This window comes from Lepus europaeus, chromosome 2 (assembly GCF_033115175.1).
Source record: "Lepus europaeus isolate LE1 chromosome 2, mLepTim1.pri, whole genome shotgun sequence".
Lineage (NCBI taxonomy): Eukaryota > Metazoa > Chordata > Mammalia > Lagomorpha > Leporidae > Lepus > Lepus europaeus.
This window is the reverse complement of record NC_084828.1, coordinates 69,336,904-69,360,939: the sequence shown is the minus strand read 5'-3', so window position 1 is coordinate 69,360,939 and position 24,036 is coordinate 69,336,904. Positions and strand designations below refer to the sequence as shown.

Genomic DNA, 24,036 nt, shown 5'->3' with positions numbered 1-24,036 from the left:
CACCCTTGGGAATCAAAAAACAACAGAGCAGGGCTGGCGCTGTGGCGTAGCAGGTTAAGCCTCCCTCTGCAGTACCAGAATCCCATGTACGCACCGGTTCAAGTCCTGGCTGCTCCACCTCCTATCCAGCTCCCTGCTAATGTGCCTAGCAAAGCTAGTGTGCCTAGGAGGACGGACCAAGTACTTGGGACCCGCACCTATGTGGGAGACCTGGAAGAAGCTCTTGGCTCTTTGGTTCAGCCTGGCCTAGCTCCAGCCATTGTGGCCATTTGGGGAGTAAGCCATCAGATGGAAAATCTCTCTCTCTCTTTCTCTCTCCCTCCCTCCCTCTCTCTTTCCCCACTGTAAAAAAAAAAAAAAAAAAAGAAAGAAAGAAATACGAAGGTCATATAAAAAAAAAAAAAAGACAATGGGGTGAGACAAGGAGTGGCTGCAGGGATGCATGGGCCACCATCTCCTTGCTCACGCGTGTCCTCAGCTGGGCTCTGAGCCGGGACGGAGGTCACGACCTCGGCCATTCTCAGTCCCTCAGGTGTCTGGAGACCCCACAGCTTGAGCTCACGGTGGCTGTGGTGCCGGGCACGTCCCTCGCCCCCATGCCGAGAGGCGTCACTCACTCTGCTTAGACCAGGCCCTCCACAAGCAGAAGGGGATGAAGGTGACAATGATGAGGACGATGGAGCCCAGGACGACGCCGACGATCAGGTAGGGCAGGTCGCTGGAGCGGGCCACCATGGCCCCGGTGCCCACCGGCCGCTCTTTGGTTTCAGGCAGTGGAGGCTGCGGTGGGGCCATTGTTGGGGGCGGGAGTCGACCCGGATGGCCCGAAGACTTGCGGGCTGTAATTGTGAACAGAACTCACGTCAGCCTCTATTTCATTGACATTTCCTTCATGACGGATAGGGAAGAAAGTAAAATCCCAGGGATGTGGGAAATGGGGTCAAACTCAAAACTCCCTCTGCGACCAGCATCTGTGCTGGCTGTGAACCTGGCATGTCCAGTGTTCTGACCGGGGAGACCTGCGCTATGCAACCTGGGATGTTGTGAGCTTAGTGCTGGGGGCGGAAGCAGTGGTGGGGAGCAGTTGCTGAAAGATTAACTGGTGAACTTTGGAGAGAAAATATTTAAAAGGCAGGAGATGGGGGCAGGGCTGGAGAAGCTGGCCCACAGAGGCGCTGTCCCGGCCTGGGCTGGCCGAGGGGAAGCAGCAGGGATGGGGGTAGGTCGCGGGCAGGGAGACGACACCCCAGGACCCAGCTATGACAACGGGAATCATGTGACAGCAGCACATGGAAGGAGCCAAGTGCCGACGGCACGGCTGTGCTGGGCTGTGCTGGGGGCTGCCCAGTCGGCACCTGCCCACCCGCCGATCCCTCGGCCCCCCCGAGGCCACCATCTTCTGAGTTTCCCACTGCTGCTCGCACCGCTGCTGCCTGCCATCTCCCTTCTCCTGCCTTTCCCTTTGTCTTCTCAGACACTGGCAGAGCCTCCTCGCCCCTCTCGGTCTGTTCTCTCGGTGTAACCTACTCCCAGCATTTCCGCCTCCAGCCAGCAGCCCCGCCTGGACCCCTCCCAGGGGCAGAAGGCGCTGGTATATTAGCGCCTCCGCAGAACCGGAGGCTCGGCCGGTCTCTTCCTCACGGAATGGATCTCCCACCTCGCCTGCCCCCTTTCAGTAAAGGCTACGACCTCAGGGACCTGGGACTCCCTCCACTCCCCCAGCCCTGCTCACAGCTCCTCAGCAAAGGGACATCACTTCCCTTCACCTTACTCCAAGCATGTGCTCTCTCCCCTCGGCCCTGGCCTGCTCACGGGTGACGCAGCTCAGCAAACCCAGCGAGGCCTCTTGTCCATCTCACAACCTCGAGCGGCTCCCGCTACTGACCGCGAGAGCTCACCCCACAGGGCCCTCCAGGACTCACTACCCACCAAGTCTCTGGCTCCTTCCCTGAGCTGCCCTTCCAGGCCCTGGGCACTCCCAGAGCCACTCTCTCCTCATCCTACTGCAAAGACTCAACGCTGCTTCCCGCAGCCCAGTGCGCAGGCTGCATGAGGCCTCTGTCCTGCCCTTGCGTGTTCTCTGCACCCCGTGACCCAGGATTCGGGGCTATGTCCCTGTGGGCCTCTCCCTCCACCGTACAGGATGGCGGCACACGGGAGCCACTCGCTAAGTCCCTGCTGAGCAATATCTGAGAGCAGTGCCAGGCAGCAGGGAGAACGTTCTCGGCTCAGGTGGGCAAGCACGCTGTTTGGTCTCTGGGCCTGCTGCTGTGGGAGAGTCTCCTAATTACGTTCCTTACAGTGCTCCTGAAAAATGCTGACAATGCTATCTACCCATCTGACCGACGTGCACATCTTAATTAAGTTATTATGTGAAGTCATTTAACGTGTTTTCGTGTGCAGAAGGAGCCCAGGCTTGCAGGTTCTAAGTGAGCTCCACCACTAACTGGCTGCATGACCTTGGCCAAGGTACACAGGTTGCTGATGCTTGGTTTCTCTCCCTTCTCACGGGGTTGTAGTTAAATGAAATCAGCCAACCAAGGTGACTACTAAGGTTACTGCGGGAAGAACGAGTGGGTTCTATCTTCATGAGTTCATCGAGAAGTGAATTCCCAAGCTCCTTGAAGCCACTATGACAACAACCCACTCATACTTAACACGAGACACAAGAAAATAAGTGGAAGGGTGGAACATGATGAAATCTGAGGCCCCTGGAAAATCAGGCATCTCCCTGGGAACGAGAGAGCCAGCACAGCAGAGGGAGAGGGACGTGGCCCTACTCTGCTAGAAACTGCAGGGAGGGAGACAAGGACCCGAAAAAAGCCACCTTTGGTCTCGCAGATCATCACGTTGCTGAACTCGCTCTCGCCTCCTGCGTTGAAGCACTGCATCTTAATGTCATAGGAGGTCTCTGGCTGCAGGTGGCTGATAGAGTGCCAGTACCTGTCCCCTGCGAAAGAGAGAGACGGTCACGCACGTGACATAGCTGTCCTTTGCTTGGCCCCCTTAGATTCAGACAGGGAACACCGGACGAAACGTCCTTGGTGCCCTCCTGCACCCTAGGACGGAGAGAAGGAAGCAGTGGTTTGTGAACTTGATGGCCCAAGAGCACCAAGAGTGGGTCAGTAACGTGGAGCACGGGGAGGCTGTTTGGCCTGGTGGGTGAGACTGCCCGCACCGAGTCTGAGTCTTGGCTTGGCTCCCAGTGCCAGCTTCCTACGAGTGTACACTCTGGGAGGGAGCAATCACGGCTCAAGCAACTGGGCTCCTGCCACCCACGGCCCCAGCTCCCCCCGCTTCAGCCCACAGCCTGTCCCAGGGTTGCTGTGGGCATTTGGTGGTGGTTGGGGGGTTGAGGGGCAGTGGGTTTACCAGTGGATGGGAGCTTGGTCTGTCTCTCAGATAAATAAATAAAAATTTATAAAAAGAAAGTCATCCTATTCATATATATATGTGTGGGTGTGTATATATATATATATATATTTATTTATTTATTTATATGGCGCCACGGGTGCTGTGTGTCCCACCAGACCCAGGTCTTAAGCGTCACCAGATTTCACCAACATCCAGACACCCTGGCCAGTGCAGGAAACTATTGCACATCACCCAAGAGTGCACCTCACCTTCCACCATGTCCTTCTTGTAGTCACTGTCATTGTCACTGTCGGTGGGCCGATAATAAATGTAAAAGCCATGGATTGGGGTGTTGTTGTTACTTGCTGGAATATACTATAGGGAATGGAGAAGAACGAGTTGACAAGGGAGCAGAGAAACGTCATCAAAGCAAAACCACTGGTGTCTGGAAATTCTACCCCGGTCTAGTCTCGAGTTGGCATGTTACTGGGGGACCCCCCGACAATGACTCCTAATGGTACCCCTGAGGTTCCCTGCAGAATACAGAGACAAGAAACAATCTGCCCACTCTTCAGAGGCTTCCAGTCTCCTCTGAACCTCCCCGGGCTTGTAAGGATGAGGACTTCTGGCTAAAAAGAGATCTTGAACAATTGTGTTGGGGTTCCCTCTGGCGACGAGAGCAGGAAGGAGGTAGAGAACCAGCCTGGAGGTCTAGGAGGGGAAGGCACCACAACCAGCAGCAGACCACAAACAGCAGCTCTCGAGAGCTAAGAGGAGCCTCGCAAATTCTACCAATCGGCCTGTCAGGTGCACCCTGTGGGGAGCCCAATTCCCAGGAACACAGGTGGAGGACCATGTAGAGGAGGGGTCTTAGGAAGGGCTGAAGCAGGGGAGTCACTCCTGCCTGCCCCGCTACAAGCTGCCAGTTCCTGTCTAACTCAAGTCTACAGCAAGGCCCACTCACCATCCACTTGAGCATGATAGTGGTCTCATTGACAGCATCTGTGAAGGTGATGTATGGGCCTGCCACAGGCCGCTCATACACACGCCCGCTGTAGCCAGACACCATGTAGGGCCGGGAGGGGGCGCTGGGCTCACTCTCCCCCAGCATGTTCAGTGCCCGGACTCGGAACTTGTAAGAGGTGCCTGGTGAGAGAGAGCAAGACCCTTAATGACACGAGAACTGGGAAACACCTTCTGATTCTCCCACGTCCATCAAGGCCCAGGACCTGTAGGATGCTCTGGGCAGCCCTTCCACAAAAGCCAGTCCCCCAGGACTCCTAAGAACCGCAGCCCTCATCAGAGAGGAGCCATGCAGGGATAGACACGCTTGTTGAGACAGGGAGAAGAGAGGGCTTGTGGGACTGGGGTCAGCGCTATAAGCAGCACTGCGTGAGCCTGCCAGGAAGTGGAAGGGAGAGGGAGCTTCACGCTCCTCTTTTCTCCTCCCCCTGGGCCTCCTCTTGCAGGGGGCTCGGGCTGCAGGGGGATCAGGCAGGAGAGTGGCCAGGCCCCTACCTTTCTCCAGGCCTGTGATCTCCACAGAGAGCCGGGAGGGAGGGATGGCACTGGTGGCCAGAATCCAGTCTCCCACTTTCTTTAGCTTCTTGTACTCCACACGGAAGGACTGGATCGGGAACCCACCGTTCCCACGGGGAATCCAGGTCACGTACACGGAGGTCTCGGAGGCCATGGAGATAGTGGGCCTGTCTGGAGCTTCTGGGGCTGCGGAGACCACGCGTTGGGAGGCAGAAGAGGGACAAGGTGAGATGGGGCTGTCCGCCCTGGGCTGCCGATGGGCCTGCTCCTCCCAGCCCTGCACCACAGCTGTCTCTGTCACCCTCTCCACAGAGCAGCCTTTCAGTCAAGGTCTCTAAAGTCCCATGAGGCACGTCCAAATGGTCATGGAAAAATGGGATTAAAAGATATTTTGGTGCACAAAAAGTTTTGAAATCCACAGCTTTTTTTTTTTTTTTTTTTTTTTTTTTTTTTTTAATCTGACAAGCAGAGTGGACAGTGAGAGAGAGACAGAGAGAAAGGTCTTCCTTTTGCCGTTGGTTCACCCTCCAATGGCCGCCGCGGTAGGCGTGCTGCGGCCGGCGCACCGCGCTGATCCGATGGCAGGAGCCAGGTACTTATCCTGGTCTCCCATGGGGTGCAGGGTCCAAGGACTTGGGCCATCCTCCACTGCCTTCCCGGGTCACAGCAGAGAGCTGGCCTGGAAGAGGGGCAACCGGGACAGGATCGGTGCCCCAACCGGGACTAGAACCCGGTGTGCCGGCGCCGCAAGGCAGAGGATTAGCCTAGTGAGCCGCGGCGCAGGCCCACAGCTTTTTCTTAAGACACATTTTCTATGAACTTTTTGAAGACTGCACATACACAATTTCCAAAACAATTTTTGCACCAAAATGTACTTCTGCAAAGCCAGTGTGTAGAGAGGGCCACCCTTTTCTGGACCTGCTGGGTTAAACTGCTGTGTCTACTTTCTCACTGTGGTTAAGTGGGGGAAATTCAAGAAAACGTCCCAGGACTCCTGCCCCTACAGAATCAAGACCTCAGTCAGCCTGTGGCGGCAGGGCCTCTGAGGCAGTCCCCAGCCCCCTCTGTTGCCCCTGGGGGCTTACGCGAGAGGCGGCCGTGGTCCGGCTGGCTGCTGCTCTGGGGGCTGGCGCCAGGGTCATCTCTCTGGATCTGCTGCTCCTTACTGGCCACAATCTCGGGTTTGGGCCGCCGTCCTGGGTGGGAATAGATTGCCATCAGCAAGGCAGGGTGCATGAGGTCTCCCGCCTCGTCAACAAGTACTTCTTGCCACAGCCCCTGCCAGAGCGTGACTCGGTGACACCACTAAGAACACAGGACAGCGGATCTGAGTCCGGGCTCTGCCGGACTCTGCGGTGGAGTGCGGCTGGCCCCATGTGCGAGAACAGTGGCGGGATGTCAGAGAGTCTGGCTCGTGACTACAGGTGGGGCCTTGGCCCTCGCACACAAATCACAGGAAGGCAGCAACCGGAAGGAAGGATAAAGGAGCCGGCCGAGCACAGATGCCTGGCTAAGCCTCGTGGAACATGTGTGGGCCCCTGGCGACCCCAAGCTAGGGGCAATGTTGGACCTTACCAGTTCGGAAGGTGACCATGGCTGTCTGGCCCTCGCCCGCACAGTTGTACGCTGCCATCTCCACTTCATACAGGCTCCCTGGGTCAAGCCTGGTGAGGGTCAGGCGGTGCTGGCCGGCGGGGATGCCGGCGATCGTCCAGTCATCAGAGGAGTTTGTGACCTGCTGGAGAAGGTGGCTGGTGTGAGGCCTGGCATCTCGGCCCTGAGCTGTATACAGGTGGGCTTTGGTTGGCAAGGAAAGCAGGACCGGGCCCAAGAAGACAATGGCTGGGTTGGGGGTGGGTGGTGGGGTCACTGCTGCAGAACTCAGATGGCCTCCTGGCTGTGGGACACCAAGTTCAGGTCAAGTCAGGCTCTCTGGTGTACATCCACTGGTCCTAACAGGGAAGCTGCAGTGGGGAAGGTGAGGAGGCCTGACTGACGCTGAGAACTCCAAGACCCTGGCCCCTGCACGTCCCAAACCTCCACGTTTCACCTTCTTTCCCCTGGCTGAACTGAAGCCAAGCACGGCACCTTCAGCTTATCTGAATGCGAGACGACAAGAGTGACTGTAATAAAGGCAGCTGATTTGCTGCGTGCCCCTGTGTGCCAGGCACAGACCCTTCATTTTCCCCACCACAGCCTGCGTGATCACTGCTACTGTTACTCCCACATCGCGAGCTTGAGAGAGAGGAGCAATCTGCCCAAGCCGGCATCCCTGGTGAGCACAGAAACCAAGACCTGACTCCAAAGAGCATGTGCCTGCTCGTGACTTGTCCTAGAAAGGATTAGTCTGGGAGCCAGCAAGTCCTGGGTTCAAATCCTGAGGGCGCGACCCTGAGCAACTTGTCATTGCTCTCCGATCCTAGGCTTTCCAGTTCTGAAAAGAACCAAATAAGAATCTCCCCAGTTATCCTGAAGGTGGAACTAGGTGACTTCTGGAAGCACCTGGTGCTGACCTTGCTACACAGCAGGTTCCCAACAGATGCCCCCCTCCCCCACCCCCAGCCCCTCCCCTGATTCTCCACCCAAAGAGGTTTCGATCATCTCCTGCTCCTTCCCTCAGTCCTGGCTTAGAACATAAAAACCGTGTAACTCAGGGGTTTGTCTTTCATGGCTTCCCGATCCTAGCTCCTTCAATCAAAAGGAACATGCAAAGGAACCCCAGGCTCCCCCAACAGGTGACGCTAAGGGGCTGCTTCGGCTCAGCCCTCCACCTTTCCGACCAGCCCTGTGGCTCTCAGTGAGCCTGCTGGAACCTGAAACTGCCTCACTGGGGGAAGGAAACAGCTGGAAGGCAAAGCTCTTATCCCCAAGCCGAACACTCCAAAGGAGAACAAAACCTGCCATTCAAGGGACAGGGCCGGGCCGGACTCATTAATGTCAGCCTTCCAGGATTTGTTCCAAGGAGAGAAGTTTTTTTACAAACAGAATCCCCAGTGGTGCTGGAAACCCAAACACAGTAGCCCGGCTCTGCAGACACAGCAGGAAGCGAAATCGCCTCACACGCGTAGAGAAGCGAAAATGAGCTAAGTCCTGATGCCCCGCGAGAAAAGAGGGATGAGAAGCACAACCCAGCCTTGTGAGCTCAGACTCCTTTGGGTGGTGAGCTTTGAGACACATCAGAGCCGCCAGGAAGACATGGCTCCAAAAACTCAACTTGGACCTGCAGCGTGTGCCCAACGCTCCCAGTGCCCCATGGGAACATGTAGCCGACAGCTCCCAGTGCCCCATGGGAATGTGCGCCCGACAGCTCCCAGTGCCCCATGGGAATTTGCGTCCAATGCCCCCATAGGGGAACGTGCGGCCGACGCTCTCAGTGCCCCATGGGAATGTGCGCCCGACAGCTCCCAGTGTCCCATGGGCCAGGGCTGGACACAGGCCACACTCAGCAAGGGCTTCATGCCGACTCTCAGCTCCCCCTGTGCCTCCTCCTCCCACTGCCCCTACCCGTCCCCCTCGCCACTGCACCCAGAAATGAAAATAAAAAAGGCAAGGGGGCTCAGTCACTGGCATCCACACTCAGGGTGTGACGCCCTCAGCCTGGCACTTCTGGACCCCCACGCCCGGCCCCTGCCAGCCTGCCTTTTGCGGGAGGCACCTCCATAGCCCCCTGTTGGCCTGAAAAAATGAGATTCCTGCTGCCCCGCTGGTTCCTGCCTCTCGGGGAGCCTGGGCACTTGATTACAATTCCAGTTCCACAGGGCCCAGGCCAGCCCTGCCCTGCCCTGCCCTGCCGGCACAGAGCGGCAGCCTGCATTCACCCTTGTACCGAGGAGGCCGCAGAGAGCCGGGGTCCCCGTGTCCGTGTGGCCTTGTCCTGAGCCCAGGTCTTCTAGGAGAGCATGCAGAGGGGAAGGAAAGAACGGCAGGGAAGCGGCCTCCCCGCAGCCAACGCTCTCCGCCATGCGCGGGCATTGTGCTGGGCGGCTTGGTTTTGCAGGAGAAAGTGGATACTTCTGGTTCCACAGTCACATACTTCCCATGATTTTCTACCAAGTGCGCCTGGTACTTTTATGAGCAAAAATAATATAACGTGCAGTGAGCTCAGCATGTGTCACACACTCTTACTACAGGAAGTCCACTGAGACACGGTCATCTTCCACACTCCGACGGCCTTAGTAACAAAGCAGCAGCCACTCGGGGTGAGCGGCCACAATTCCAGGACCCCCTCGGCCAGGGTGCCTGAGCAGAGAAGCACAGCACACAAGGCGGCATCCAGGAGCATGGGGCTGGCTCGGCTCTGTCCCCACGTCCCCTCAGAGCCCGAGATCCCCTCCCTGTCAGCTGCCGAACATTCTCCCAGACAGACTTCCCTCTGTCACGGACAAATAGCTGAGGTCTGGCAACACGGAGCGCTTTGAGCTCAAACGCCTGCTTGTCAAACCTGGGCCACGATGCCCTCTGAGAACTGAGGGGGTATTTTACGGCCCACAGAGAAAACACTTGTTCACAAATATTTGTTTTCCTGGCTGCAGAGCCAACGCGCTACGCCAGCGCTCCTGCAGGTATGTACCTGGCACAGCTTACTCTGGTTCAAAAACACAACGAGACAACATCAGAAACAAATGGCACAGCAAAGAGGGGAGGACAGAGGTGCTGAGCAGGGAGGCGGGTAACTCTCTCCCCTGGGAGCAGCAGCCGCCCTCCGTGCCCTCCACTCCGGCAAAGTTGTGCACAGAGCTCAGGCCTGAAGGCCCACCCCTGACTGCCTCCTGGGTCTTTCTGGGTCGGTCCCTGTGCCCTTCTTGCAGCCACATTCCTGGCAGGCTGCAGGGCTGGGCCTTGGAGGAGACAAACGGTCGTGATCAGTGCCGAGGATTACTGGTCCAGGTCTTGGAACCTCTAGAGCAGATGGCCAGGAGGCAGAGGGACCATGTGTGGCCCGACTGGGAGGAGACTGTGCAGGGGGAGGCAGTGGTGGCACAGTGCCAGTCCATACCTTGCGGTGTTTCACCACGTAGTAGAGGATCGGTGCCCGGCTGCCGCCCTCGTGCCGAGGCCGCCACACCAGCTCGTAGGAGTCTGTCTTGGAGGTGCGGGGGGAGCTGAGGATGATGGGGGCCTCGGCAGGAGCCACCTGCCCCTTCTCTCCCGGGCACTGCGGGGAAGCAGGCTGCACTGACGCAGGGGGCCTGGCGAGCCCCAGCCGTCCCCCCAGCATCTGGTCAGGGCTGCCGGGTCTGAAGGGCGGCGCAGCCGGGGTGGCAGTGGCCAGCCTGGCATCCCGCCAGGGTTGCAGGGTTGTGCCTGGAGGGCCGTGAGCAGAGAGAAGGGAAGAAGAGGGTGTTAGTCTCCTTGGTTTCCCTGCTGGGGAGGAAACAGAGCAGGAAGTCAGAGAGAAGAGTCAGCCGGCTCTGTGACACTTGGCCAGGCTCCATGAGACTAGAGGGTTGGGGGCCTGCCCTGCCACGGGGGAAAGGCAGCCAGGGTCCCCGGCCCAGACCTCCGGCTGTGGCTCAGGGGGCAGCGTGCAAGTGCCTCTTCCACCTGCTGGTCTCCTGCATGTGGGTGCGTGAGTGAATTCTCTCAGTGAGTCCTGAGGCACAGGCACCCTGCACCTCCTTCTCATGTCGAGGCTGGGGAGAGGCCAGGGCCCCTCATCATGGAGTCTTGGCGCCATGGGCCTCTGCAGACGTGAGGCCAGCTGAGGACTCGGGGGCAGCCTGGGCCAGCACCAGTCTCTCCTCCCCTGCCCCCTCCCAGCTCCTGATGTTCACGCAGCCCCGCACTACACCTGCTGTTGCTCTTTTCCCAAACTGGGTCCTTGGTGACCTGGCTCCTCCCGAGGGAGGTTCTCGGGGGGGGGGGGCTTCTGTCACGTGGCCCTGCACCCCGACACAGCCTAGCCCAGTGCCGAGCACAACGAAACTGCTCAGTCCACAGGGCTGGACTGAACCAGGTGGAGGAGGACAGACTTGCTTTTCTTTGCTCCAGAACAGTGCTTGTCAAATTGGGTTCCACAAAACCCTAGAAGCACAGATTTTCCAAACTAAAAATTTTTCTTTAAAAATTCTTTTTTTTTTTTTTACATACAACAGTTAAGTTGCTTGTTTTCATAGTGACATATTAAGTTAATGTATACTAGAACCTAGAAATGAAAGGTACTTTTATCGATTTTCTATACTGGGGCTAATTTAAATTGGAATTCGTTGGTGCTAAGGGTCTGGCGAATGTACAGACCCTCAGCGTCCTGGGCTGCACTCACCCGGCCTGGCAGTCCTCAGCTGGACCACGGCGTGGGCGCTCCCGACTTCATTCTCAGCCATGCACTGGTAGACGCCTTCGTCCTCAGGCCCCACGCTCACCACACGCAAGGCCCTGCGGGACAGCCGCAGGCGCTGGCTGGCGGCCAGGGGCACGGCGTTCCTCAGCCATAGCACGGAAGGTGGTGGGTTCCCGCGCACCTCACAGGTGAGCTTGGCGCTCTGGCCCCACGGGATGACCAGCTGGGACAGCTCCACGCTGACCTCGGGGGGTTCTGCCGGGAAACCAGAGCAGAGCTGAGGAGGCCTGCATCTTCCCACCCCAGGACCAGACAGGCCGGGAGCAGACACGGGATGGGGAGGCTCCCACCTTCCCGCCGGCTCCTGATTTGTCCTAACGGGCAGGGGTTGAGGGAAGGAATGGCCTCGGGTCTCCTCCATCAGTGTCGCTAAGAAAGACGCTAAAAGGGGAACTAGAACTGCGGCGCACGCGCAGTGGGGGTGTCTCCCGTGCAAGTCACAGCCTGCCTCAGCCCGGGTTATGCATCCAGAAGCAGTGGAGATGGAGGAGTGGACGGTGCATAGGAGGCACTCACCGAACACCTGGACGTTGTAGAGGATGACGGCAGCGCCAGGTGTGCCGACCCCGTTGTCGGCCATGCAGCGGTAGGTGCCCGAGTCCTCTTCACTCGTGGGGTCGATGAGCAGGTTGCTCAGGAGGAAGCGCGTCTTATTGTAGCCAGTGACACTGGTCCCGTCCTTGGCCCAGGTGACGCGGGGCGGGGGGATCCCGCCGGCCACACACTCCAGGATGAGGCTCTGGCCTTTGGTGACGATGATGGTCTGGGCCTCCGGGGGGTAGATGATGCGGGCGGCCTCGGCAGTGGAGCCTGCAGAGGGGACACAGCCTGTGGGCCCCGGGCTTCCTGCCTGCCGCAGGTGGCCCAGCCACAGGAAGGTGCCGGACAGCATGGATTTGGGATCAAACATAAAACAGGCCAAGTGACTTAACCTCCCTGTATCTTCATCCGCTGACGGCTGGCATGAGTTAAGAAGTATGAGAGAGAGATGAGGTGCTGCAGGTGACTCTCTCTACTGCCTGCACGCAGTTCATGTGTCCTGAAGCCCAGGCTAAGGTGGGGCCAGGATCTGCCATGCTCTGAGCATCTCACCCAGGACGTGAGCATCTCACAGCGAGCAACTCACTGCTCATTGAGTAAACGCCCCCAGGCACAAGTTAACCACTTCCCCAGGTGCTCGGCTGAGAAAGCAGTAACTTTTTTTCAAGGCCAGGGAAGAAACTGCGTAGGACCTATGGAAAGGCACATTGCTCCCAAATCTACTGCCTTCCGCACACACCTGCCAGGAGCCCAGGGACTCTGCAGGATTTTGATTTATGTGCCAACCACGGGCAGAGGCACTTCTGTAAATCCTGTCACCTACACAGTCTGAGAGGCCAACCTCAAGAAAAAGGAATCATTCATTAAATAAAAGTTAAAAAAAAAAAGAAAAAGAAAAAGGAATCAAGATTCCAGGAATGGAATTAGGCCAGTGAAGGGCCACCGAAGTTCAGCGTCATTAGCCTCATGAAAATCCAGCTCTGTGGCCACTGGGAGAGCTAACTCCACTGACTGTGCGGGGACCCAGGAACAGGGCTGAGGTTTCTTTTTTCGTTAGGAAGCATGTGGGCCTCTGTGGACTTCCACAAGAGGGGGTGCGGGCAGACAGCGTGGGCCCGGCCTGGCTCTGCAGGGCAGCACAGCAGGCCCCGAGGCCTCCCCCACGGCTCCTTTTCGAGGTTGATGCTGTGACCTGCCCCAGCACACACATCCTAGCAGATTGTAGCCACAGAGCAACACAGGGAAGGAGACCTCTTCGGGGCAGGAGAAAGGGGATGGCCCACAAACACAGACAACTGCCCAGGCCACTGAGGGCAGATGTCGCACCGAGAAACAGAACTGCAGCTGGGACTATGGCACCCCCAGGTTCCCTCCTCCCATCCCAGCCTTGCCGGCCTCCCCATCAACGGTCGCCCTCCCTTCCCCCCACTGCCCAGCAGGTGAATGCAGCCCTTACGGCGCACGCGCAGCCTATCGCTGGAGCCAGAGGTTTTCACTTCCTGGGTCACTGGGTTGTAGGCGGCGCACTTGTACATGCCTTCGTCCTCCTGGCTTGCGTTTACAATCTGCAGGTTCCCTGACGGCATGATCAGGTAGTTATCTGTGCAAAGGGCAGGAAGAGAGAAATAGGGGATGAGTCTGGGACCAGAATAGTGCCCGGGTTCGAGTCCTGGCTTCACTTCCAATCCAGTGTCCTGCTACTGCTCACCCTGGAGACAGCAGAAGATGGCGCACTAGTCAGGGGTGTGGGATGGGGGCTGGAGGACAGGCAGGGCAAGAGCCAAGAGTTCATGTACCTGAATTGCAAACCTGATATGCTAGTGTCCCCACAAAGCCTTGCACCAAGGGGGACAGAAGTGCCAAGGAGGAGAACCAACTAGCCAACTGGCTACTCAACTGCTTCACTGACTAAACACCCCTTACTCAGTGTCTACTTACAGAAGAGCATTTTAATTTTCTAAAGGGAGCTATGGATACGGAAAAGATGCAGGGTTTGGGGTCAGCCAGATCTGGGCTCAAGCTCTGGTTCTGCAGGGTACTAACTGTGTGATCTTGGGCAAGTTAGTTAACCTCTCTGATGTTGTTTCTTTACTAGCAAGAAGGCATAAATAATGTTGTCCCAGAGCTGCTGTAGGGATTAGGGGGCCTGTGCTGCTCACAGGGGAGATGACATGGCCATTCCTGCAAGCTCCCAAGAAGGTCAGAGTTCGCTCTGGCACTTCCTGTCAGTCTCTGTCATCATCACGGCTCTGAGCCGCCTCTCTATTGAATTTCTGTTAGTGGAGGGGAATATTCTGACCCCCAAGCACTGCTCCCTCTATAGATGTCATGGAACCCCTTCCCTGCACATCACTGGCTTATCAGGCTCATCTGCAGCTGGCCAGGGCTGCCATGGGGTGAGGTGGACATCCCAGCAGCTGGGTGATGGTCAGCTCTCCGGCAGGCAGAGCACTGGTGCCCCAGGGGCCCCTCCTGGGAGTCGTGGTATCACCGAGCCTGTTTGCCTGCCTTCTGCTGGGCCACCCAGGTGTGAGCTGCCTCGGCAAGCACCAGATGGAGGGAGGGGCACTGTCGCCATAGGCTGCTGCCAACCTTCTGCTGGGCACGACAGGGATCTCTGGCTCCTCCCCTCTGGCTCTCCAGTTACTTATGAGTGCCAGAATTAGGGCTTTACCCTTATAAAAATCACTTTCTGTATTTTGTAAGTTTTCTACAATGAACCTACAAGGGTGCTTCAGAAAGTCTGTGGAAAATGGAATTAATGCTATTTTGTTGCAAAACATTTTTGAAGTCCATGTTCACAAGGAGTCGACAAAAGGGTCACGAATATGCATGATACGAAAAATGTATGCATGGATTCCGAAAGGTTTTTGCACCAAAACAAGTGATTTTTTCATTTCAGTTTTTCAATGGTCTTTTTGAAGTCCCTTCATACATTCGTTGCATAACCAGAAAGACTTACTTTAAAAAAATCTTCTAAGGTACACGTGTTGAGCTGTGAGGTCAGGCCAGGTCAGGTGATGTGGCCCTGAATGCAGGGGCAGCAACTCTGTCTTGTGGGACACTCCCTCTCCCCTGGACCTGATGCTGTGTCCACTGTGGCCTGAGCAGGAAGCTGGGACAGCTCCATTACCAGGCAAGTGGGCAGAAGAAAAAACTTAAAGTCCACTACCAGCGCTGTCTGCTGTGGGGGGAAGAGCTCTGCCTCCCACGAGGGAAGCCCCAAGTCCTGGGGACGGCTGGCTTTGTCAGGCAGCCTTTCTGGGTACAGTGCTGGGTGGCAAGGGGCTCACCCAGGCCCCTGGAATCATGCGCTGAATCAGGGCCTCCAAGGATGGGGACATTCCCCACGAAGGGCAGAGGACCGGTACATCCGAAGCCACCGCCTTGAGGATCCTACTGGGCTAACCAGCTGGACAGCACAAGGGCAGGGCTGCAGCATGTTTGCAGGGCTGGCGAGACAGCAGCTGCTGACTCCGTTTTCTTGGGCCAGGAGTGGTCAGAGGAGGCCAGCTCGCGCCCAGACCTTGGCCTCTGGGCTCCTGCCCACTCTGCTCACCTCTGGAGGCCTCGAGCCACTCCTGTTTGACGCTGTACCGGACCTGGGCTTTCGGGTGGCTCTCGGGAAGGTGGCAGGCGATGACGGCTGTGTTCCCCTCGTCCACTTCAATCACGTGCTGCACATCTAACTTGAAGTCCTGGAGATCTGTGGAGAAAGAAGGGAAGGTGCTGGTGGGGCTTCACCGGGGAGAGCGACTGTGCGACATGTGAGGGTGAGCTGGTGCTTTGGCTTCCCTGGTCACAGAAAAACATCTGCAAAATCTCACATGCATGGCAGCTGCTGTAGGGCAGTGGCTAAGCCACTGCTTAGGCTGCCCGCATCTCATAGAAGTGCAGCCTGGGTTCAAGACCTGGCTCTACTTCCAATCCAATTTCCTGCTGTTGCTCACTCTAGAGACAGCTGTAGCCTGCCCAGCTCCTGGCTGTTGCAGGTATTTGGGGAGTAAACCAGTGGATAGAATCAATCTCTCTCTGTCTCTCTCTCTCTCTCTCCCCACCCTGCCCACCATGCACACAAACATACTCACCATTCAAATAAATAAAATAATAAAACTTTAGAAATGGAAGAAAGAAAAGGCAAGCTACATCCCTAAGCAGCTCTTTAAAAATAAAAGAAGACCTCACGTGCTGTGGGCTGTCAGGGGCCCGAGTCTGCTCTGAGTCCTCCCCTCCGCTTCTCTGTCTCCAGGAGTTTGAAAGGACACACTCCGAGGTCCTCATCCTCACATAAGCTGGGGGGAGGTGGTCCTGAAGAACTCCATCAGGAAGTGCCTCTCCTGTCTCACTGAGACCCAGGGTCAAGGTCAGGGTACAAATGAGCAAGCACAGCTGTAGGAAGCTCAGCTAATGGAGACCGAGGGGGACAAGGAAAGAGAATACAGATGATGTCTTTTCTGCAGGTCAATCCAACATCCTTGCCAGGGTCTCCCGACAGCCACAGTGAACAGTCAGGCCCGAGATGCCCCATGTGACAGCTGGCCATGGCTATAACCAGACGGCCAAGTCCTGCTACCCAGGAGCTACACTCTAGGTCATGGCTAATCCTCCCTCCAGCATGAGGCAGGGAAACCCCAAGGGTTCTCCAAGGCAAAGAGGGATCTCCCAAGAGAAGAGGCAGCACCCCTGAATCCCGACACAAGAGTGCAATCCTCACTCCTCGGGGCGTGGCTCCATGGAGGAAGAGTGGGATCTAAACAGGGAAGAGGATGAAGATCTATCTGGAACAAGGGCAGGATGTTTCCCAAACAACAAGAGTCCAAGCACCAGCTCTCTCTTCCTGTGAGCCAAGTCACTGAGCTGCCACTCATACAACAAAAGCGCACTCCAAACGGGATACTGGCTTCCCAGACTGTGGCTGGACGTTAGAGTGGAAATAAAAGGAACGGAGTCTGAGATGAAGCGTGAAATATTTCACCCACTCTCTACATAAAGGTACTTAGAGGGCTCCAGAAGCAAGCTCCCTGAATGCCGACCACACTCAAACTCTGCCCAGCCCCTGAGTACCGACAGCATCTACACCTGCTGCCATTTCTAGGCAGGACTGCAACTGCCTGGGTTGTCGTCTCCACCGGAGACCTGAAAAAGGGGAGAGGAGCAGCGAGCAATCAGGAGTCTCAGAGAATGCAAGAAACACAAACTGCTGTCCCCGTGGCAGTGCCCTGGGATCAAGGTGGCCAGCATGGTCGGGCAGCTTCCCGCTTCACCAAACTTCCCCGAAGCTCCCGGTGAAGCCGCACCAGGACAGGAGAGCTCTGCTGTTGCCGCGAGGGAGGCTGTCCCTCTGATGACCCCAGGGATCGTGAACCCTGCAGGTGCACCTCTGTGTGTGCGTCCTCTGAACTCCGGTCCCAGCCTACGTGGACCCACGGCCAGTACTGCGCGGGCAAGTATCTCGGAAGCCAAGCCCCACAAGTTGGGTGCGGGCTGCCGGTTTACGCTGCTGATGTACTCAGACTTCCTACTAGCGTTTGGTCTCCGTGGTGAGCCCCAGGACAAGGGCCCAGCACAGCCAATGTTCATTGAACGCTCTAAAGGGGAGGCCGAAAGAAGCTATTTTTCAAAGGGGACATTTCTTGAGGGATTGCTTCCAGGGTCACAGGAAAGAAGTGGAATACGTCTAATAAATGTGGAATGTGAAATGCATGCTTTTCAAGGAGTGGAGGGACACAACCAGTGATGGGCTGCCCGATTCACATCTACTGCCACATCTCTCCTTCCAGGCTGAACACGTGGTGCCCACGGTCAAGGCGAGACACCTACCTCTTGCATTCTCTTCTTTGGGTAGGTGTCAAATCTCCTGGGCTCTTACTAAGATTCTTATCTATTATTTGTACTTGAGAGGTGGAGAAACAGAGAGGGCAATGGGAAAGAGAGGGAGCCTCCTGGGCTTCTAAATAATTATTTTATCATTATTTAATTTTCTCTGTGTGACATCTGACTCTAACTAAATTACGAATTCCCAGTGGGAGCCCCATTAATTGTTCAGTCCCTGCTCCAACCCCAAGGCCCACTGCACATTACTTAAGCTATAGAAAGGACTCTGTAAATCTCTGTGAAATGCTCCAAGTTGGATAGCTGAGCCCAAGCCACGAAGCCGGAACCCCTGCACCTACACCAGAAGAAGCCAACACTCGGCTTAATACTCTGCTGTCGCCGTCCGCCAAGTCTTGGTCATGTTTGAACAAAGGACCCTCCATTTCATTTTGTAGGTCAAATTGCCCAGCCCAGCTCTCCTGTGCCTCTTGGAGAGGAAGGAGATTTGGACTGGGGGGTGAGGTGGGGGGCGGGAGGCTTGCCTGAGCTCAGTGCATTTCAGCTAAATACTGGAGACTTGCTTTTCAAAAGCAATTCGCTTTAAAAAAATGCCAAGGCTTTCATCCTCCTTCAGGCCAGTGCATCCTGTACCTGCCAAGCTAGGAGGCTCCCACAGAGCGAGTTCTGAGGGCTGTGAGCTCAGAGGCTTCTGGAAAACTCCTCAGGCGCTGAAAAGCATGCTCTTCCACGGTCTGATAAATCCCAAACTACTCCACCAAGAATTTTTTTTCCCCTCCATCCTTTCTTTACCTCATTCCAAGGAAATTTGCCTCCAGCTAGAATATACTTAAACCTAGCAGCACATTTTGCAAGAAAGATGTGGGCAAATGAGAGGAGTTTGGCACCAGAACACCACCCCCATCTGAATGGCCAGGGGCTCCTGCTCACTGAAATGGAGGGCTCCTCCGGGCACTACCTCAGCACCTGGTGCTAGAAACACTGCCCCCCCCCCCCAAGCCCCTCTTGGCTCCTGCTGCACTCTCTTGACAACTGCTCTGTTGGTGCAGACAGAAGGGGGAGGCACGCTGCTGGGCACCGGGCAGTCATGTGGACCAACAGCTCCTCTGTTCCGATGCCAACATGTGCACAACAGCCCATGCAGGCGGCACCAAGGGCACCCCAGCTGGGCGTCCACTCCCCACGAGGGCCGACTGGCAGGCGAGCCTTCCTGGCTTCAAAACAAATAAACAGCAGTTTGGTCCTCGCCCCCACCCCCAACCCCTCCCTGTGCCTCCTAAGCTTAAGCCTTAGCTATTGCTTCACTAGATAAATACTCTCAATTTGGCTGCAGGAGTAAAACTGGAGTTTCTTAGATAAAAGGCAGAGTAATGATGTGATGAATGATCTAAAAATCAAGAGAACCCTCTTTGCTAGTGCAGGAAGCCAGGGAGGCATGGAGACTTTGTGATCAATAACAGGCTAATCAGCCATCAGACACAGCAGATGCAAGCGCTCATTGGCCCCCTATGAAGGAGAGAGATTGTTCCCAGGCTCCTGGGTCTGCAAAGCTGGTTTCCTGGCTGAGCCCCTGGGCTTCTCAGTGGGCCTCACTGGGAACCAGGGGCAGCCCCTTCAGTTGCAAATGGGGTTAGCAGGCCTCCAAGGCAGAAGGCTGGATCTGGTTTCATGGGGAAATGGTTTGACAGGACACCTGCCCTTGCCTGTTGGCTGGTGTGTTTGAGAAATCCATTAGAGGCATGTTTTCGCAGCTTTAATCCTCTTACCTTCCCTCACACCCTCCTTTCACATCCTGTCTTTGTGCATTCTTTGAGCATTCTTGCTACCTTGTTAACTTGTCCACATCAAGTCAAAGGCCAGGAGGCAGACGCAGCTCTCCCCAGGTCGAAGGCTGTGATCTCTGGGGCCATCGCTGACCTCTGCCAGCACAGAACTTGGTGTTTTCTGAGAAACTGCCCAGTTTCCACAGGGAAGATGTATATATCGGTCATGGTTTCAGTAGCACAGGTTACGGGATCTGTCCAAGCACACATTCTGTGATGTGTTCTATGCTTCCTTCTCACAGGTTGCCTTCTGGTCTCTATTCTTCTCCCAGGTTGCCTTCTGGTCTCTATTCTTCTCCCATTGATAAAAATCCCAGGAGAGCTATGAATTAAATCATAGTATCTGTGGCGTGGCGGGTAAAGCCGCTGCCTGCAGTGCTGGCATCCACTTTGAGTCCCGGCTGCCCCACTTCCAACCCAGCTCTCTGCTACGGCCTGGGAAAGCAGTAGAAGATGGCCCAAGTTCTTGGGCCCCTGCACCCATGTGGGAGACCTGGAAAAATCCCCTGGCTCCTGGCTTCGTAGCAGCGCAGCTCCACTGTTGTGGTCAACTGGGGAGTGAACCAGCGGATGGAAGACCTCTCTCTCCCTCTCTCTCTCTGCCTTTCATATAAATAAATAAATATTTTTAAAAAATCATAGTACCTGGTATATGTTCATGCACCCTCCTAACCCAAAGTGTCCAATCTTAACAAGTAGCCTTATCCCTTAATTTGCATGGACCTGACATGTCCAGGCACAGGTGTGTTGAGTCTCCACTAAACGACCTCTGTAATCCATAAACCAAACCATCACCTTCGAGGGCCCTTAGGCTGCAAATCAAAGTTCAATTCTGTTTAAGCCTCAGGTAGGAGGGCGCCTGCAGCTGAACACTGCAAGGAGCCCCCGACACCCCCTCTCCACGAGCTCAGCGGATGCTCCTGTGAATTTTCGTCTCCTGCTTGTGCAGCCTCCCCTCCCGTCCAGTCCTGTCCTGCCCTCATGCCTGCTCTCAGGGATCACAGGACAAGCCTGTACTCATCTGCCCAGGCTTGGATGGGATCCCCCCAGAAGGCGAGACACTGCACGGGGCTCCCTGGGCGAGGCTGCCGGCCTGGCTTCGCAGCCTCAAGGCCATGGGCAAGTTTCTGGGCCGACTGAGAATTCTATTCCCCAGTTCTCATGCCCCACCCCCAAGCCCCAACTTGTCCCTGTGGCTTATGAGGTACAGCTGAAAAAGAGCCTGCCCTAGTAGAGTCTGACCCACGGTGCTCCCCTGCACCCCAGGCTGCGTCTAGGGAGATGGCCCAGGTGCAGGGAAGCAAAGCTCCTGGGAGCTCCTGTGATGGAGCCTCCAGGTCAGGGCTACCCAGGGGAACTTGGATGTGGAGTCGGAGAAGGTGAAGGGTCCTTGGCACTGCCTTGCTGCGGGGCCTCCAGCTCTGCGGGGTCTAGCACCCTTGTCTCTTAGCTGCTTCTCTGACAGGCAGGGAATCACGATCTGCTCTCAGCTCCCAAGTTTCCCAAGGAACCGTAATTCCAAGGATAGTCCTCCAAAATGAAATGTTCTGTTAAGCAGAGAACTGCAACAGTCATCGCTAGGACACAGAGTAGAGGCTGCAGTGGGCAGCACCTCGTGCCTGGTGAGTGCATGGGGTTACTGTGGCCCCGGCCACGCATCTGGGCACTGGGTAAACCTGAGCAGTCGACAGTCCTGGCACGTGAACCACTGAAGCCTCACCCTGTTTCAGCCCACAAAGTTGGGCAAAACCTATACATTCTGTCCTTAGCATGTGACAGCAGCCCCACCAGGCATCACCGATTCATGTGTTCAGCCAGCCAGGTGCCACGGTGTCTGTGATACCAGGCATGGTGGGAAAGAAAAAGAAAATAATAATAATAAAAAAAAAGCAAAAAAAGCTCTCAACTTCTCAACTACAAGGAGCTTTTAATCTAATAGATCAGATAGATAAGGACAACACAAGGCAGCATGGGACAATTTCCGAGACCGGTGTCCTCACCACCTCCGCCATCCACAGAGAAACTTAAAAAGGAAGCTGACGACAACAGTACTGCTCCTCCCTGTGCAGGCCAGGACCGTGGACAAATACATTTGCTCTCTCTTTTTTTTTTTTCTTTTCCAGCCTATCCAATCGCACAAATAATTTTGGCTCCAGAGCGCTCTCCTGACAGCCATGGAAACATGACATGAAATGTCTCAGGCGCACTTTCTGATGAAAGCAAGGCATGCTCTCTTTTATTTAAATAAAAACAGTCTCCATGGGGAGGGGAAGAAAAGAAAAAAACTTTGCAGATGCCAAATACATCTGAGCTGGGGGAGGGCTTGCAACCAGATTTGAGCAGGGGAGAGTGCTGCGAATCGGGAGGATGAGGGCAGAAGCATCAAAGTCAAACGCAGGAGAGAGCAGGGGTGGAAAGGGAGGAGCGTGAGAGGAAAGAGAGGGAATAAAAAGAACCTATTTTGCAATGTCATTAAATGATTTGCAGTACACTGGCCTAAGGCTTCAGGAATTTCTTGGCTTGAACCAATTAAAAATATTAAAAAAAAATACATAAGAGAATGAGCAATGTGATTAATCCTCCAAGACAAGTCAAAGATGGGAGCCCCGTCTCCACCGAGTCTGGCAGCCAGATGAACACAGGAGATGTCGTGGCCCACCCCATTTATCTGACTTCAGCACGGCTAGGAGCTAGGGCTGGTGAGCAGAACCAGGGAGTTTCTTTTGGACAAGATGAAGGAACAAAATGGCTTGAAAACACACACAGAGAGAGAAGAAAAAAGGGAAGAAGGAAAAAGAGATTTACTTGCCAGCAACCCACATCACACATATTTCTCTGATCATCCAAATATAAACTAGAAACTTAGCAATGGGAAAATTAATGTGACTCCTGGTGGTCTGGGCTCAGCAGAGCTGGAGCTGGATCCTGGCGCAGCCTTCGGCAGGGGCTGGCAGCCTGCACAGGAAGAGCAAGAGGAGAGAAAACAGAGGCGAAGCAGCTCAGAGCCGGGGACAGGGCTGAGCCTGGCCCTGAGGAGCTGCATTGCGCGTGGGAGCAGCAGAGCCCCTTGCAAACGCCCTTGCTTCCCACACACCGAGGAACTGTGGGCTCCCACCGGGAATGCAGCAGGGGCTGTGGGGCCCAGCCCCCACGCTCTCTGACACTGCCCCTGAGGGATCGGGGAGGACAGGAAGCCACACTCACTCACCAGCATCTCCCTCCCAGGCCCCAGAGCTCTCTGAACGCCTCAGTGTCCCTTAACTGGCCTTCTGAGCTTCCGACACGCATCAGTCTTTCTAAACCCTTCTTGAGTCTCCAGAGATCTTCAACCTGTTGTAGCCCAGCTCCCACTTGCTCTTTTCTGTGTACCTCCTGGAGACCCGCATGAAATCAGAATCTGGGGAAGCAATCCTGAAGTCTGTGTTCATCTCCTGCACACCCTACATTCGGCACCTTTCCCCGAGTCTTTCTCTCGACATTCACCCAAGGCCTGCCGGGGGTCAGACCCTGTCTTACTCAGAGGTGATTAACGCCAGTTCCTGCCTCTGGGCAGTGGCGGCGGCAGGAGAAGGTTCCAGAAGGGAAACCAGGATGACGGGAGGAGGGGCCCCTGCTCTAGACACGGGAAACTCAGAGGGTCAAGATTCTGAGAGGGGAAGAAACTGGAGTCTTGAGAACTGACAAGGAACTGGAAATCCCAGGGAGGTGGACTTTCTGGGGAAGGGGACGGAGAGGAGGGTGTTGCCAGCGCAGCGCCATCCCAGAGACAAGGGGCAAACGGGAGGTGGGGCCGAGAGGGCAGGACAGGCAGCCAGCATCACCCTGGGGCTGCAGGTTTCTGCTGTGGCTGCTGCAGCCAGCCGGTGTTGCTAAGTGGAGCAGGAGTGCACGCACTGAAAACAAGCAGCTCTCACCCTATAGAAAAAACAAGGCTGCTTTCACTTCAGCAAGCTAATTTTTTTCCCTTTTGCATGTGCTTTTGTCTCACTATTCAGTGACAGCCCTTTAATTTAGACGTGAACATTCTGTCCATTTGCCGGACAGACATCATTCTGTATAGTTCTCAGGGTTATTCCCAGATTCCAAAAATGGTAGAAATGTTTAAAACTAGTTCACAGCAGGAATTACCAGACTTCCAACAGAACGGAGAAAACCTAAGGGACTCATTTGCTCTCTTGGTTTTCTCTTTTTCGCTTTAATTTTTTTTATCTGTTTTATTTATTTGGGAGGCAGAAACAGACAAAGATAGATCTCCTGCCTGTTAGTTCACTCTCTGGGGCTTGCAACAGCCAGGGCTGGGCCGGCCTGAATCCAGGAGCCAGGCACTCAATCCAGTCTCTCCTGTGGATGGCAGGGACCGAACTAGTTGGGCCATCACCTGCTGCCTCCCAGGGTACACACCAGCGGAAAGCCGGAATCTGGGGTGGAGCCAGGACTCGAATCCAGGCACTCCATCTTTCTGATTTTAAGAAACCATCTTACATCATATTCCCTAAAGAGTTCCTGCAATTTCAACAAACTAATCAATCCTTTACCGCAAAAGGCTCCTCAAAGTTTATCTTGACTACTCACATTCACACACCATGTGGTTCCTCCTTTTTTTCTGCT

At 55.4% G+C, this 24,036-nt stretch overlaps 1 protein-coding gene across 3 annotated transcripts in view; it reads right to left on the bottom strand.

Moving 5' to 3' along the window:
- Positions 1–24,036, bottom strand: part of BOC (BOC cell adhesion associated, oncogene regulated) — an 85,601-nt gene that overhangs the window by 3,167 nt on the left and 58,398 nt on the right. For 2 of the 3 annotated variants that reach the window (XM_062208162.1, XM_062208173.1), the window contains 12 exons: positions 15,333–15,479; positions 13,230–13,373; positions 11,750–12,043; positions 11,156–11,428; positions 9,890–10,197; positions 6,469–6,631; positions 5,979–6,089; positions 4,873–5,079; positions 4,319–4,500; positions 3,624–3,729; positions 2,828–2,950; positions 618–839 (listed from right to left, as the gene is read on the bottom strand). In XM_062208162.1, the coding sequence (XP_062064146.1) occupies positions 618–839; positions 2,828–2,950; positions 3,624–3,729; positions 4,319–4,500; positions 4,873–5,079; positions 5,979–6,089; positions 6,469–6,631; positions 9,890–10,197; positions 11,156–11,428; positions 11,750–12,043; positions 13,230–13,373; positions 15,333–15,479 (2,280 nt within the window). The remainder of the gene's footprint in view (positions 1–617; positions 840–2,827; positions 2,951–3,623; positions 3,730–4,318; positions 4,501–4,872; positions 5,080–5,978; positions 6,090–6,468; positions 6,632–9,889; positions 10,198–11,155; positions 11,429–11,749; positions 12,044–13,229; positions 13,374–15,332; positions 15,480–24,036) is intronic. The other variant, XM_062208175.1, reaches the window with a different exon arrangement.